The 14,657-nt window shown below is 37.0% G+C and overlaps 1 protein-coding gene across 20 annotated transcripts in view; it reads left to right on the forward strand.

The window, feature by feature from the left end:
• ZNF169 (zinc finger protein 169) overlaps nucleotides 1-14,657 on the forward strand; it is a 159,478-nt gene that overhangs the window by 110,543 nt on the left and 34,278 nt on the right. For 4 of the 20 annotated variants that reach the window (XM_064579357.1, XM_064579353.1, XM_064579354.1 and 1 more), the window contains one exon: nucleotides 9,909-13,783. The exons of the other annotated variants lie outside the window; for them this stretch is intronic. In XM_064579357.1, coding sequence (XP_064435427.1) covers nucleotides 13,775-13,783 — 9 coding nt within the window. In that variant the 5' untranslated portion in view covers nucleotides 9,909-13,774. The remainder of the gene's footprint in view (nucleotides 1-9,908; nucleotides 13,784-14,657) is intronic. 20 annotated transcript variants of the gene reach the window in all.

A 14,657-nucleotide genomic window follows, 5' to 3' on the forward strand; every position in this document is an offset into this window, starting at 1 on the left:
GGAGAAGCAGACCCCTTGCTGAGCAGGGAGCCTGATGTGGGACTCGATCCCGGGACTCCAGGATCATGACCTGAGCCGAAGGCAGTCGCTTAACCAACTGAGCCACCCAGGCGCCCCCTCATGAATTTCTTAATAATACTTTTTTTTCTCTAGCTTTATTGTAGGATTATAGTATGTAATACACAGCATACAAAATATATGTTCACTGACTGTTTATGTTATCAGTGAAGTTTCTGGTTAATTGTAGGCTATTAGTTAAGTTTTTGGGGAGTGAAAAGTTATACAGATTTTTGACTGTATGGTGGGTTGGCAGCCCTAACCCCCCTGTTGATCAAAGGTCAACTGTAACTGAGTGAATATATGTCCTAAAGGAAAGATTTTCTAATCCCCAAGATTAGGCAGGATGTGAGTTTTACATAATTGGATAAAATTAACATTTACTAACCACCTAAATACATACCAAGTGGGATACTTTTGTGTTGCTTATATCAGTTACACAAAATAGTGTCAGTTATATTCAGTTTTTAATTGCCTGTCATATCAAGTGTAGAATTTTTTTTACAAGAAGATCTGAACTTGATCTTAATACTGGGCTCATATGGTGGATATTTGTACTTCTTACTGTACAAGTTAAAAATGATTGGTTATCAGAGCCATTGAGAGCTGTGTGTCCCTCAGTTGTCAAATATTTTATACCTTTGAGGGAAAATGTTTGTGTAGTGCATGCAACTCAGAGTGTTACTTAGGTAAGAGAGAAAACTTTTATATGTTTCATTTTACCATTTATGATGTTAATAGAGCAGCATTCTTGGCCAAAATGGAATGTAGCACTGGCTCACTTTTTCTGTCCCTACTCTGCCACTTCCTGTGGGATCCTTAGCACACCCTGTATCTCATCCTGTCTGTGACCAGTATCTCTCAATATATATTTTTTCTTTTATTCATTTCCTTGTGAAAAATTGATGTGAGGGCATAAATATCTGAAGGGTTTAGTTTTTTAAGATGAAGTTTCCATACCTGGAAGAGTGTCAGGCATCCAAACCTACTTGTTTCATAAAGGGACCACAGTCTGAACTTTTTTTTGTTTTTGTTTTTGTTTTTTTTATAGGAGGGGCAGAGGGAGAGGGAGAGAGAGAATCTTAAGCAGGCTCTACACCCAGCATGAAGCCTGATGTGGGGCTCAGTCCCACAACCCTGAGATCATGACCTGAGCTGAAATCAAGAGTTGGATGCTTAACCAACTGAGCCACACAGGAGCCCCATACAATCTTAACTTTTTTTTTAAGATTTTACTTATTTATTTGACAGAGAGAGACACAGCGAGAGAGGGAACACAAGCAGGGGGAGTGGAAGGGGGAGAAGCAGGCTTCCCAAGTAGGGAGCCCTATGCGGGGCTCGATCCCAGGACCCTGGGATCATGACCTGAGCCAAAGGTAGACGCTTAACGACTGAGCCACCCGGGCGCCCCTTAACTTTTTTTTGAAAGAATGAAAGAACAAAGGGGTTTCTTTGTTTTGCTTTTTGTTATTTGAGGCATAGAAATTACATGTTTTAGGAATCTTTAAATTGCATTTCCATATACTTTGATATATATCTTTTTTTTTCCTGTGGTATGTATCTGATGTGAATTATATAAAATCTTTTGACCTATATTTTAATTGAATATATTGTTGACCATATATACACATGGTATTTACGCATGTCGAAGGAGTTTGGCCTGATACAAAAGAAATTGGAATATGCTTTAGGGTTGTGACCTAGATGAGGGCTGGACCTAGAGGTTGTTAACTGGTAAGAAATTAGCACTCTTTCATTATTAATCTTAAAAAATCGTTTTGAATGTCTGCTGTGTGAAGGAGCATTTGGTCAACAATGATATCCACAGCACAGCCTCCATTCTTATAAGACTCCCAACTTACTTAGGTGTTTACCTTTCATTGGAATTAAGCATTTAAAAGTTCCTTTATTGAGGTATAATTTACATCCAATAAAATTCACCATTTTAAAATGTACAGTTTGTAGATTTTAGTATATTCACAAAGTTGTGCAACCCTCGCCCCTATCTAATTCCATAATGTTTTTGTAACCCCCAAAGAAACCCCACACCCATTAGGAGTCACTCTCTTTTATCCCCTCTCCCAACCTCTGGTGAGTGCTCATCTATATTCTGTCTCTATAAATTTGGTTATTCTGGGTATTTCCTATAAATGGAATCATAATATGTGGTTTTTGTGTCTGTTTTCTTTCATTTAGCATAATATTTTCAAGGTTCATTCATGTTGTAGCCCAAATCAATAATATTTCATTCCTTTTCATGGTCGAATAGCATTCTATTGTATGGATATATGATATTTTGTTTTTTCATTCATCAGTTGATGGACATTTCATTTATTCCTGTTATTGGAACTTAATATCTTTGGTCTATGCACATTTTTGATAGATCTTAATGGTAAAATTGTATTAAAACTAGTGACTACCCCAGTATCAGATCTTTAAAGATGAAGAAACCCAGGAATCCATCAAAATCCTAGAGGAGAACATAGGCAGTAACTTCTTCGACATTGACCACAGAGACTTCTTTCAAGACATGTCTCTAAAGGCAAGGGAAACAAAAGCAAAAATGAACTTTTGGGACTTCATCAAGATAAAAAGCTTCTGCATAGCAAAGGAAACAGTCAATAAAACTAAGAGGCAACCTACAGAATGAGAGAATATATTTGTAAATGACATTTCAGATAAAGGGCTGGTATCCAAAATCTATAAAGAGCTTATCAAACTCAACACCTAAAAAACAAATAATCCAGTCAAGAAATGAGCAGAAGAAATGGACAGACACTTTTCCAAAGAAGACATACAAATGGCTAACAGACACATGAAAAAATATTCAACATCACTAGCCATCAGGGAAATAAAAATCAAAACCACAATGAGATACCACCTTACACCAGTTAGAATGGCAAAAATTAACAAAAGAGGAAACAACAAATGTTGGCGAGGATGTGCAGAAAGGGGAACCCTCTTACACTGTTGGTGGGAATGCAAGTTGGTACAGCCACTCTGGAAAACAGTATGGACGTGCCTCAAGAAGTTAAAAATAGAGCTACCCTACGACCCAGGAATTGCACTACTAGGTATTTATGCTGAAGATACAGATGTAGTGAAAAGAAGGGGCACCTGCACAGCAACGTCCACAATAGCCCAAATGTGGAAGGAGCCGAGATGTCCTTCAACAGATGAATGGATAAAGAAGAGGTGGTTCATATATATAATGGAATATTACTCAGACAGCAGAAAAGATGAATACCTGTCATTTGCGTCAACATGGATGGAACTGGAGGGGATTATGCTTAAGTGAAATAAGTAAAGCAGAGAAAGACAATTATCATATGGTTTCACTCATATGTGGAACATAAGGAATAGCATGGAGGACCACAGGGGAAGGGAGGGAAAACTGGGAAGAAATCAGAGAGGGAGACAAACCATGAGAGACTCTGGACTCGGGGAAACAAACTGAGGGTTTCAGAAGGGAGCGGGGTGGAGGGAGGGGGTAACCAGGTGATAGGTATTAAGAAGGGCATGTGTTGTGATGAGCACTGGGTGTCATATGCAATTTAATGAATCATTGAACACTACATCAAAAACTAATGATGTACTTTATGTTGGCTAACTGAACATAATAATAAAAAAAAGATGAAGACACCACCTACATTCACATTCAAATCTATGACTCTTTGCAAGTTAAAAACATTCATGGATTTTCACTATCCCATCCCATTATTTCTCAGTCATTACGAATTTAACTTGTTCCCAATGTTTGAGAACCTATTTCTTTCTTTTTTTTTTAAGTTTTATTTATTTGAGAGAGAGGGCGAGAGAGAGAATACCCAAGCCGGGGGAGGGGAAACTCTCAAGCAGGCTCCCCACTGAGTGCAGAGCCTGATATGGGGCTCAATCCCACAACTCTGAAATCACGACCTGAGCTGAAATCAAGAGTGGGATACCCAACCAAATGAGCCATCCTGGCACCCCTTGAGAACCTATTTCTGTGGGAAATTTTGTTCATGAAATGAATTTTAGTCTGACAGTTTTTCTCACCACAAAATATGACCAAGTGAGAACACATGAGTATTTTAAATTGTAGAAGCTACAACTCTGTAGTAGAGTGTCTGTGTTCTTTTTGTCTGCTTTCAAAACCATCCACAGGTTACTACAACACCTCTGCTTTCTGTTCTACCACTAGCTACTTTTCCCTCCTGCCAGGTGCTTCTCACCCACATCATGGACTTCTCCCTTCTCTTCCTCTGCTCATGGCATCTGTGTTCCCTGCCTCCCTACATGCTTCATTTAGATTCTTAGCCCTCTACTCTTTTCTTGATTATTCTGAATCTTAGCCATCTTTCAATTTTTTTTTTTTGAGATATAATTCACATACCATAATTTACCCTATGGATGAAATGATCAGATAAGGACTTTAAAGTCTCTGTCTTAACTATGCTCAATGTGGAAAAGGAAAATGTCGTAATATCAGATAAAATGAACTTCAAGACAAGGGGAAAGAAAACCATTTCAGAATGATAGAAGAGTCACTTTAGCAGGAAGACATAGCAGTAATGTATGTATGTGTCTAATAACAAAGCTTTAAAATAATTGACAGAATTAAAGGGAGAAAATGGAAATTATACTATTACAGGTAATTTAATCTCCTCTGAGCAATTGATAGAACAAGTAGGTAAAAAGTCAGTAAAGACATACGATCTAAAGAAAACTAGCAACTACATCATCTTGATCAACAGTTACAGAACACTGTACTGTGCAACTGCAGAATATACATTTTTTCAAGTATGTTCAGCAAGAGAGACTTAGTGAATTTGAAGGGGTTTAAAGATACAGCTTATATTCTGAGATTCCAGTCAAATTAGAAACCAATAATAAGTTATCTAAGTAAGTCTCAAATATTTAGAAACTAAACAACACATTTCTTCACTGATCCTTACGTTGAAGAAGAAATTGCATTGTGACATCAAAATGATGGAGTAAGGGAAATACATGGCTCTGTGCCTGCTGCAAAACAACTAATGAGCTGCTAAAATCTGCCAGAATTACCTTTTGTCAAACTTTGGAACCTAGTCAAGAGTGGAAAATTTGGTGAAGAAAGAAGTTCCTACTTTATGGCAGAAGAGTGCTGCAGCATTTTAAACTGCCTGCTTATCAACTATATTAAATACACACAAAGAGCTAAAGGAAACCATGAACATGGAACTAAAGGAAGTAGGCCAACAATGTTTGAAGAGATAGAGAATATCAATGAAGAGATTATAAAAAGGAGTCATACAGAACTTCTGGAGCTGTAAAGTACAACTGAAGTGAAAAACTTGGTGTGGGGGTTTAACAGCATATTTAGGTAGGCAAAATAGTCAGTGAATTTGAAAATACTTCAACTGAGATTATCCACTCTGAGGAGCGGAAAAAAAAGAACACTGAAAAATGCACAGAACTTAAGAGACCTGTGAGACACCAACGGATGTACTTACATATACATAGTGGGAATTGCAGAGGGAAAGGAGGGAGAGAAATATTTAAGAAATATCCAGAAACTCCTCAAATATGATTTTAACCCCCCCCAAATCTATATGTCAAAGAAGCTTAGTAAACTCCAAGTAGGATAAACTTAAAAAGATCCACACCCAGACATATAGACAAAATTATCAAAACCCCTACACCAAGACAGAATTTTGAAAGCAGCAAGAAGGTATTTGTTACCTACAAGGAAGGAATCCTCAATAAGATTAAGAGCTGATTTCTCATCAGAAACCATGGAGACCACCAGTCAGTAGGATGACATATATAAGGTCTTGGAGGAAAAACTGTCAACTAAGATTTCTTTTTTTTTTTTTTAAAGGTTTTATTTATTTGACAGAGAGAAAGACAGAGAGGGAACACAAGCAGGGGGAGTGGGAGAGGGAGAAGCAGGCTTCCTGTAGAGCGGGGAGCCTGATGCAGGGCTCGATCCCAGCACCCTGGAATCATGACCTGAGCCGAAGGCAGACGCTTAACGACTGAGCCACCCAGGCGCCCCTCAACTAAGATTTCTATATCCAGTAAATTATCCTTCAAGAGTGAAGGAAAAATTAAGAGGTTTCTAGACTTAAAAAAAACGGAGAGAGCTCATTAACAGTAGACCTGCTCTACAAAAAAATGCTTCAGTCTGAAATGAAAGGACACTAGACAGTAACTCTAAACTGTAAGAAAAGTGAACACTAGAGCACTCAGCATGGAGTCTGCTTGAGGTTCTCTCTCTTTTCCTCTTCTCCTCCCTCCGCTTGCATGCATGCTCTCCCTTTCTCTAAAATAAATAAATCTTTTTAAAAAATCATAATGAGGGTGCCTGGGTGGCTCAGTTGGTTAAGCGACTGCCTTCAGCTCAGGTCATGTGATCCCGGAGTCCTGGGATCGAGTCCTGCATTGGGCTCCCTGCTCGGCAGGGAGTCTGCTTCTCCCTCTGGCCCTACCCCTTCTTGTGCTCTCTTTCTCAAATAAGTAAGTAAGTAAGTAAATAAATAAATAATCTTTTTAAAAAAATAATAAAAATAAAAAATCATAATGAGATATTACTTTGCACCAGTCAGATTGGCTCTTATCAAAAATAACAAGTGTCATGCACTATTGGTGGGAATGAAAACAGCCACTGTGGAAAACAGTATGGAGACTTTTCATAAAGGTAAAAATAGAACTACCACACAGTCCATCAATTCCACTTCTAGTATTTATCCATATAAAACAAAAACATCCATTCAAAGGCATATATGCACCCTTCTGTTCATTGCACCATTATTTACAAAAGCCAAGGTATGAAGGCACCTTAAGTGCCCATCAATAGATGAATGGATAAAGAAGTGTACACACACACACACACACACACACACACTGGAATATTAGCCATAAAGAAAAGAGTGAGATCTTGCTGTTTGTGGCAACATGGGTGAGGTGACCTAGAGGGTATTATGCCAAGTGAAATAAGTTGAAGACAGATACTGTACAATTTTACTTGTATGTGGAATCTGAAAAACAAACACAACAAAACAGAAACAGGCTCATGGATACAGGAAACTATTAGTTACCCAAGTGGGGAGGAGCTGAGGAGTGGGCCAAAGAGGTGAAGGGGGATTAAGAGGTACAAATTTCCAATTATAAAGTAAGTCACAGGGATGCAATCTATAGCAGAGGGAATATAGTCAGCAATACTGTAATAACTTTGGTGACAGATGGTAACTAGATATTGTGGGGCTATATTTGTAATGTATAAAAATATTGAATCACTATGATGTACACCTGAAACTAAGAGGATACTGCATGTCAATTATATTTCAATTTTTAAAAAGTCACAAAAGATTAAGAAGGATATCATATGTTGAAAACAGGTTTATTATGGAGAGAAGATATAACAATTATAAATATGTACATACCTAGCAGTAGAGTACCAACATACATGGAATAAAAATGGGCAGATTCGAAGAGAAAAACTTGTTCTACAATAATGGGTATAGACTTCAATACCCAACTTTCTATAATGGATAGAGCAGCCAGACAGGAGAGCGAAGGAAATACACAACTTGAACTATACTATATATCAGCTGCAACTAATACACACACACACACACACACACACCTCTCACACAGCTCACACACCTCACACACATACCACTGCCCAACAACAGCAAAATATATATTTCACCCGTGTGCCTAAAACATTTTCTAGGATAGACCATATATTAGGCCACAAGTAAGTCTTAATGAATTTGAAATGATTGAAATGATACAAAGTAACTTCTGATCACAGTGGAATGAAAACTAGAAATGAACAGCAGAAGGAACTCTGGAAAATTCACAGATATGTGGAAATTAAGTAGCACACTCAAACAACCATTCTATCAAAGAAGAAAAATCACAAGAGAAAGTAGAAAATACATTGAGACAAATGGAAGTGAAAACTAGACATACTAAAATTATGGGATACAGCAAAAGCAATGCTTAGAGGGAATTTCATAGCTATAGATATATCATGTAAAAAATAGAAAGATCTAAAATCAGCAACCTAATTACACAATTTAAGAAGAGCAAACAACCCAAGCTAGAAGAAGGAAGGAAATAATAAAGGTTAGAGCAAAGATGAGCTAAAATAGAGAACAGAAAAATGATAGAGAAATCAACAAAACTTAAAGCTGGTTCCTTAAAAAGATCAACAAAATTGACAAACCCTTATCTAGATTGACTAACAAAAAACTCAAATTACTAAAATCAGAAATGAACTTGGAGACACTACTGTCCTTTTTTTTTTTTTTTTTTAAAGTAAGAAGGGTGATAAGGGAATGCTAGTGTAAGAGAACAGCTGTATGCCAACAAATTGGCTACCCAAGGTGAAATGGATAAGTTTCTAGAAATGCACAATTTATCTAAACTGACTCAGGAAAGAACAGATTCTTGAATAGACCTAGGAATACTGTAGATATTAAATCAATAAAAAAAACTCTCCCAACATAGAACAGCTCACAACCAGATGGATTTACTTGTTAATTCTACCAAACATAAAAAGAAGAATTAACAAAATCTTTCTCTATTCTGAAATATTAAGACACTTCCTAACTCATTCTATGAGGACAGCATTACTTTGATACTAGAGGTCTCAGACAAAGACACTGCAAGAAAAGAAAATTACAGGCTAATATCCCTTATGAGCACAGATGCAAAAATCTTCACCAAAATATGCCCAAAGCTAATTCAGCGTATTAAAAGGGTTGTACTTCTTAAGCAAGTGAGATTTACTCCCAGAATGCAAGAATGTTTCAACATATTAAAATCCATTCTGTAACATACCACATTAGGAGAATGCAGGATGAAACCATATGATTATCTCAGCTAATGCAGAAAAAGCATGTGACAAAACTGAACCCCCTTTCATGAAAAAACACTCAGCAAACTAGGAATAGAAGGGAACTTCCCAACATGATTAAGGTCATATATGAAAAATCCACACTAACATCAGTGTTAGTGGTGAAAGACTGAATGCTTTTTTTTCTGAAGAACACGAAATCTGAGATAAGGATGTCAGCTTTTGCCACTTCTGTTCAACACAGTACTGGCAGTTCTAGCTAGGATAATTAGGCAGAAAAAGAAAAGGCATCCTATTGGAAAAGAAGTAAAATGATCTCTTCACTGAAGACATTCTCTCATATCCATAAAACCTTAAAATCCACACACATAAAAAAATGTCAGAGCAAGAAATAAATTTAGCAAAGTTGCAGGATACAAAATCAACATAGAAAAAGTTAGTTTTGGGGCGCCTGGGTGGCTCAGTCGTTAAGCGTCTGCCTTTGGCTCAGGTCATGATCCCGGGGTCCTGGGATCGAGCCCCACATCGGGCTCCCTGCTCGGCGGGAAGCCTGCTTCTCCCTCTCCCACTCCCCCTGCTTGTGTTCCTGCTCTCGCTGTCTCTCTCTCTGTCAAATAAATAAATAAAATCTTTAAAAAAAAAAAAAAGAAAAGAAAAGGAAAAAGTCAGTTTTATTTCAGTATATTTTCAAAAACTATCCAAACAGGAAATATATATATTTTTAAGTTCCAATAAAATAAAACCCAAAGAATAAATTCCAGTAAAATTCCAATTTATAATAGCATCTAAAAGAAGAAAACACTCAGCAATAAATTAACCAAGGAGGCAAAAGACTTGCTCACTGACAACTATAAAGTATTGCGGAAATTAAAGAAGACCTAAGTATATGGAAAGACTTTGCATGCTTATAGACTGGAAGACTTAGTATTGCTAAGATGACAGTACTACCCAAAGTGATCTATAGATTCAAAACAATCCCCATCAAAATACCTTTCATGCCTTTTTTTTTTTTTTTTTACAGAAATAGAAGAGACTATCCTAAAATTCATTTGGAATATCATGGGATCTTGAGTCTTACAAAACAACAAGTTTGGAGGAGTCACACTGCCTGATTTCAGTACTTAGTACCAAGCTACAAACAGTGGCAACATAGGTTCTCACTGACATAAGAATAAATACATAGATCAATGGAATAGAACTGAGAGCCTGAGAAAAAAGCCTCACATACATGGTCAATTGATTTTTGACAAGGGTGCCAAGACCATTCAACTGGAAAAGGACAGTCCATACAATGGTGCTTGGACAACTGGACATCCACACTAAAAGAATATGTGAAATAAATGAAAAATTAGAAAGTCTCTGAAGAAATAAGAGATACAGTGAATAAGTATATGGAAATTTCAGAACTGAAAAATACATACCTGAAAGATAAAGCTCAGTAGATGGGCTTACTAGCAGATTAGAGGTAACAGAAAAATCAGTGAACTAGAAGATAGAACAATAGAAATTAGCCAATCTGCACAACAGGGAGAAAATATACTGGGAAAAAATAATGAACAGAGCCTCAAAAACTGTGGGAATATAACAAAATATCTAACATTTGTGTCATTGTAGTTCTGGAAAAAGAAGTGAAGGTAGGCAGAGGCTGAAAAAATATTAGAAGAATTAATGGCTGAAAACTTCCCAAATTTGGCAAGAGATGTAAACCTACAGATTGAAAAAGCTTGAACATATGCCAAACATGACAAACCCAAAATGAAGGAAACATCTTGAAAGCAACCAAAGAAAATGCATTTCTTACAAGGAAAAAGCTATTGGAATGGTAGTAGATGTCTCATCAAAAACCACAGAAGTTAGATGGAAGTGGTGTGATGTTCTTTAGGTGCTGGAAGAAAGGAACTGTCAATTCCAAGTCCTGTACCAAATAAAAATATCATTCAGGAATGAAGGGAAAATCTGGACATTCTCAGATGGAGAAAAACAGAATTTGTCTCCAGGAGCGTGGACAGAGGCAATTTTATAAACAAGGAAACAATAAAAGAGGGAACCTTGGAGCATCTGTGTGCAGTAGAGTTAACATAACAGGCTTGAGACTGCTATTCTTCGGAAATCCTGCTTGCAAGATTATCCTTTGGCTGGCATTGGGATCTTGCATTTCTGGAGGGTTAGCACCATTCTCAGAACTGATAAGAATGGTTCACTGTGCCTAAAAGTGTGCAAACTAGGGTTTATGCTGAAAGTGCCTGTGTGACCAGTCCCCACTAAAAAAGTTGGGCACTGAGCCTCTAATGAGCTTCCTTGTTAGACAACATTTAACACACGTTATCACAAGTCCTTGGTGGTGGAGTTAAGTGGGTCATGTTGTTACTCTACTGGGAGAGGATTCTTGGGAGGTTGTTCCTGGTTTCCTTTGGACTTTGTCTCGTACCATTTCTCTTTTGCTTTGTATCCCTTTGTAGCCATGTGTACAAAACTATATGATGAGTCTTACAAGTCCTAGTGAATATCAAACCTGGGGGTGGTCTTGGGGACCCCTGACACAATCAGGAAGAAAGAAAACACAGGAAAAATAGGGGTAAATATAGGAGGCACTCCTCTTACACATGAATTTTCCAAACTAATTTTGATGGTTGAAGCAAAAATTATTACACAGTATGATGTGATTCTAAATATGTAGAGAGGAACTACTTAAAATTACCAGAAGGGCAAGAGGATGTAATGGGAGGTAAAGTTTCTATACTTCATTAAACTGGAAAATGAAGATACTAGTAGACTGATTAGTTATGTGTACATAATGTAGCTCTTAGAGTAACCACTAAAAATGCTGTACAAACACAGAAATCCCATAAATGTGGAGGTGTGGGAAAACCAGAGATAAAGGAATAAACTGGGCCACCCTGCCCTAGGACCTCGCTGCTGTAGGCGTGGGGGGTGGGTGTCTTTTTTATGATAATCACCTATGAACAACAAAGAATAACCAGACCCTAAAAAGAAAGTAAGCCATTGAAGGTGTTATCACTAGTCCTTGCTCAATGGTGATATCAGTAGAAATGTTCAAAGGATTTAAGTTCCCTGGTTAGCTTTCTATAAAAGACCAAGCCTAAAGGCCCTCGTTGGCAACCCTGTCAGGACCCCTCTCACTCTTGAGAGCTTTTTCTGTATCTTCATTTAATAAACTTCTATCGCTTTACTCACACACACACACACACACACACACACACACACACACACACATGCTATACAAAGAAATACACAGAAAGCACTGGATAAGTCAAAATAGAATTATAAAAAAAAAAAAAAAGTCCAAGTAACCCAGAAGAAGTCAGTAAAAGAAAACGAAGCAAAAAGAAAATGATCTAAATACACCAACCAAAAGAGACAGACTGGCATAGTAGACTAAGAAAAAAAACAAAACAAAACACAACAAACCCTGTATTCTATCTAAATGAAACTTCAGATATTATCACATAGGCAAGTTAAAAGGATAAAAAGAAACATGCAAACATTAATCAAAGGAAAGCTGGAGTGGCTTTATTAAATCAAGTAAGGCAGATTTCAGAGCAAGGAAAGTTACCAGACACAGGGTGATAAATGGTCAATTCCAGGAAGACAGTGATCCTTAATATGTATGCATCACATTACAGTTTCACCATATGTGAAGAGAAATAGACAAATCAACAACTGGGAGACTTCAACACCCATCTCACAGTGATGGAAATTAGACCCCAAATCAGTAAGAGTCTGTCATTACCATCAACCACAGAATCTAATCTTTACAGAACACTTTACCCAACAATAGCAGAATACATATTCTTTTCAGATGCTCACAAAAACATACACCAAGATAGACCTATCCTGGGCCATAAAACATAAGAATTTGTTTACCTTAAAAGTAAAGAACTGATACGAGGTGTGTTCTCTGACCACAGTGGAATCAAAATTGAAATCAGTAAGAGAAAGTTGACAGAAAAGTCTATAAACACTTACAAAATAAACATGCTTTTAAATAATCCATGCATCAGAAAAGAAGTTTCAAGGGAAATAAAAACATACATGAAAGAGAATGGAGAAGAAAATACAATATATCAAAGTATGTGGAACAGCAAAAGCAGTCCTGAGAGGAAAACCTGTGGCACTGAACATATGTATTAGAAAAGAGGAAGAGTCTCAAATCAATAAGCTTCTACCTCAGGAACCTAGAAAAATAAGAGCAAAATAAACCCAGAGGAAACAAATAGAAGGAAATAATAGTGATAAAAGCAGAAATCAGTGAAACTGAAAATAAATAGAGAAAATCAGTTAAAGAGCTACTCTTCTGAAAACAATAACATTGAAACAACCTCTAACAATACTAAGAAAAAAAAGAGTAGACACAAATCACCATATCAAGAACAAAACAAAGGGCCGCCTGGGTGGCTCAGTCGGTTAAGCGTCTGCCTTTGGCTCAGGTCATGATCCCAGAGTCCCAGGATCGAGTCCTGTGTTGGGCTCCCTGCTCAGCAGGGAGTTTGCTTCTCCCCCATCTCATGCTCTCTCTTTCTCTCAAATAAATAAAATCTTAAAAAAAAGAGAGAATGAAATAAAGGCTATCACTACATACTCTGAAACCACCAAAAGAATATTCACCCATAAATCTCACAACTTAGACGAAATGAACTGCTTCCTTGAAAAACACAAACTACCAAAACCCACCCAATTTGGAGTAATTTGAACAGCTCTGTAACTATCATGAAGTCTACTTTGCAATCTAAAAATTCCTACAGAAGAACTCTATGGGCCCAGATGTTTTTACTGTGGAATTCTGCCAGATCTTTAAAGAAGACTTAACACCAGTGCTACATGATTTCTTCCAGAAAATAGAAGAGGAAACACTTCCCAATTCGTTCTATGGAGAAGGTATTACATTGATATCAAAATAATTATGTGCTATTACCAAGTGCAATTTACTTTAGGAATGTAAGACTAGTTCCATATTTGAAACTTAGTGTAATCCACCATATTAACAGACTAAAAAACCACATGATTGTATCAGTTGATGCAATAAAAGCATTTATCTCACAGAATTCAATAACCGTGGTGGAAAAAAAAGTCTTAGAACAAAAGGAATGCAGGGGAATTCTATTTGAGTAGGGACATCTACCAAAAAAAAACAATAAAATTTTTTTTTCCTCAGGCCTTTCTTGGCCACTTATCTAACATTTTTTTTTATTGTTGATGTATACATAACATAAAATTTACTGTTTTAACCAATTTTAAATGTACAGTTCAGTGGTATTAAGTACATTCACACTGTTGTGAAACCATCCCCATTTTCCATCTCCAGCACTGTTTAATCTTCACAAACTGAAACTCTGTCCATTAAAAACTGACTCATTCCCCACTCCTCCCAGCTCTTGGTAACCTCTATTTTACTTTGTCTCTAAGGTCTGTGTACCAGCTATAAGTGAAATCAAACACTTTTTGTCCTGTGACTGGCATATTTCAATTAGATAATATTTTCAAGGCTAATCCTCGATGTAGAATGTATCAGAATTTCCTTGCTTTTTATGACTGAATAAAAGCACATTTTCTTTATCTGTTGAGGGACATTTGAGCTATTGTGAATAATGCCATTAAGGACGTTGGTGTACAAGTATAAAGTGGTAGATAGCTAGGAGTGGAATTGCTGGGTCATAGGGTCAGTTGTACATTTAATGTTTGAGGAGCTGGTGGACTCTTCCACAGAAACGACACCATTTTACATTTCCCACCAAAAATGCACAAAGGTTCC

The sequence above is a fragment of the Mirounga angustirostris genome, unplaced genomic scaffold, assembly GCF_029215605.1.
Source record: "Mirounga angustirostris isolate CCGP_5_RB_7025 unplaced genomic scaffold, mMirAng1.0.hap1 SCAF_15, whole genome shotgun sequence".
Lineage (NCBI taxonomy): Eukaryota > Metazoa > Chordata > Mammalia > Carnivora > Phocidae > Mirounga > Mirounga angustirostris.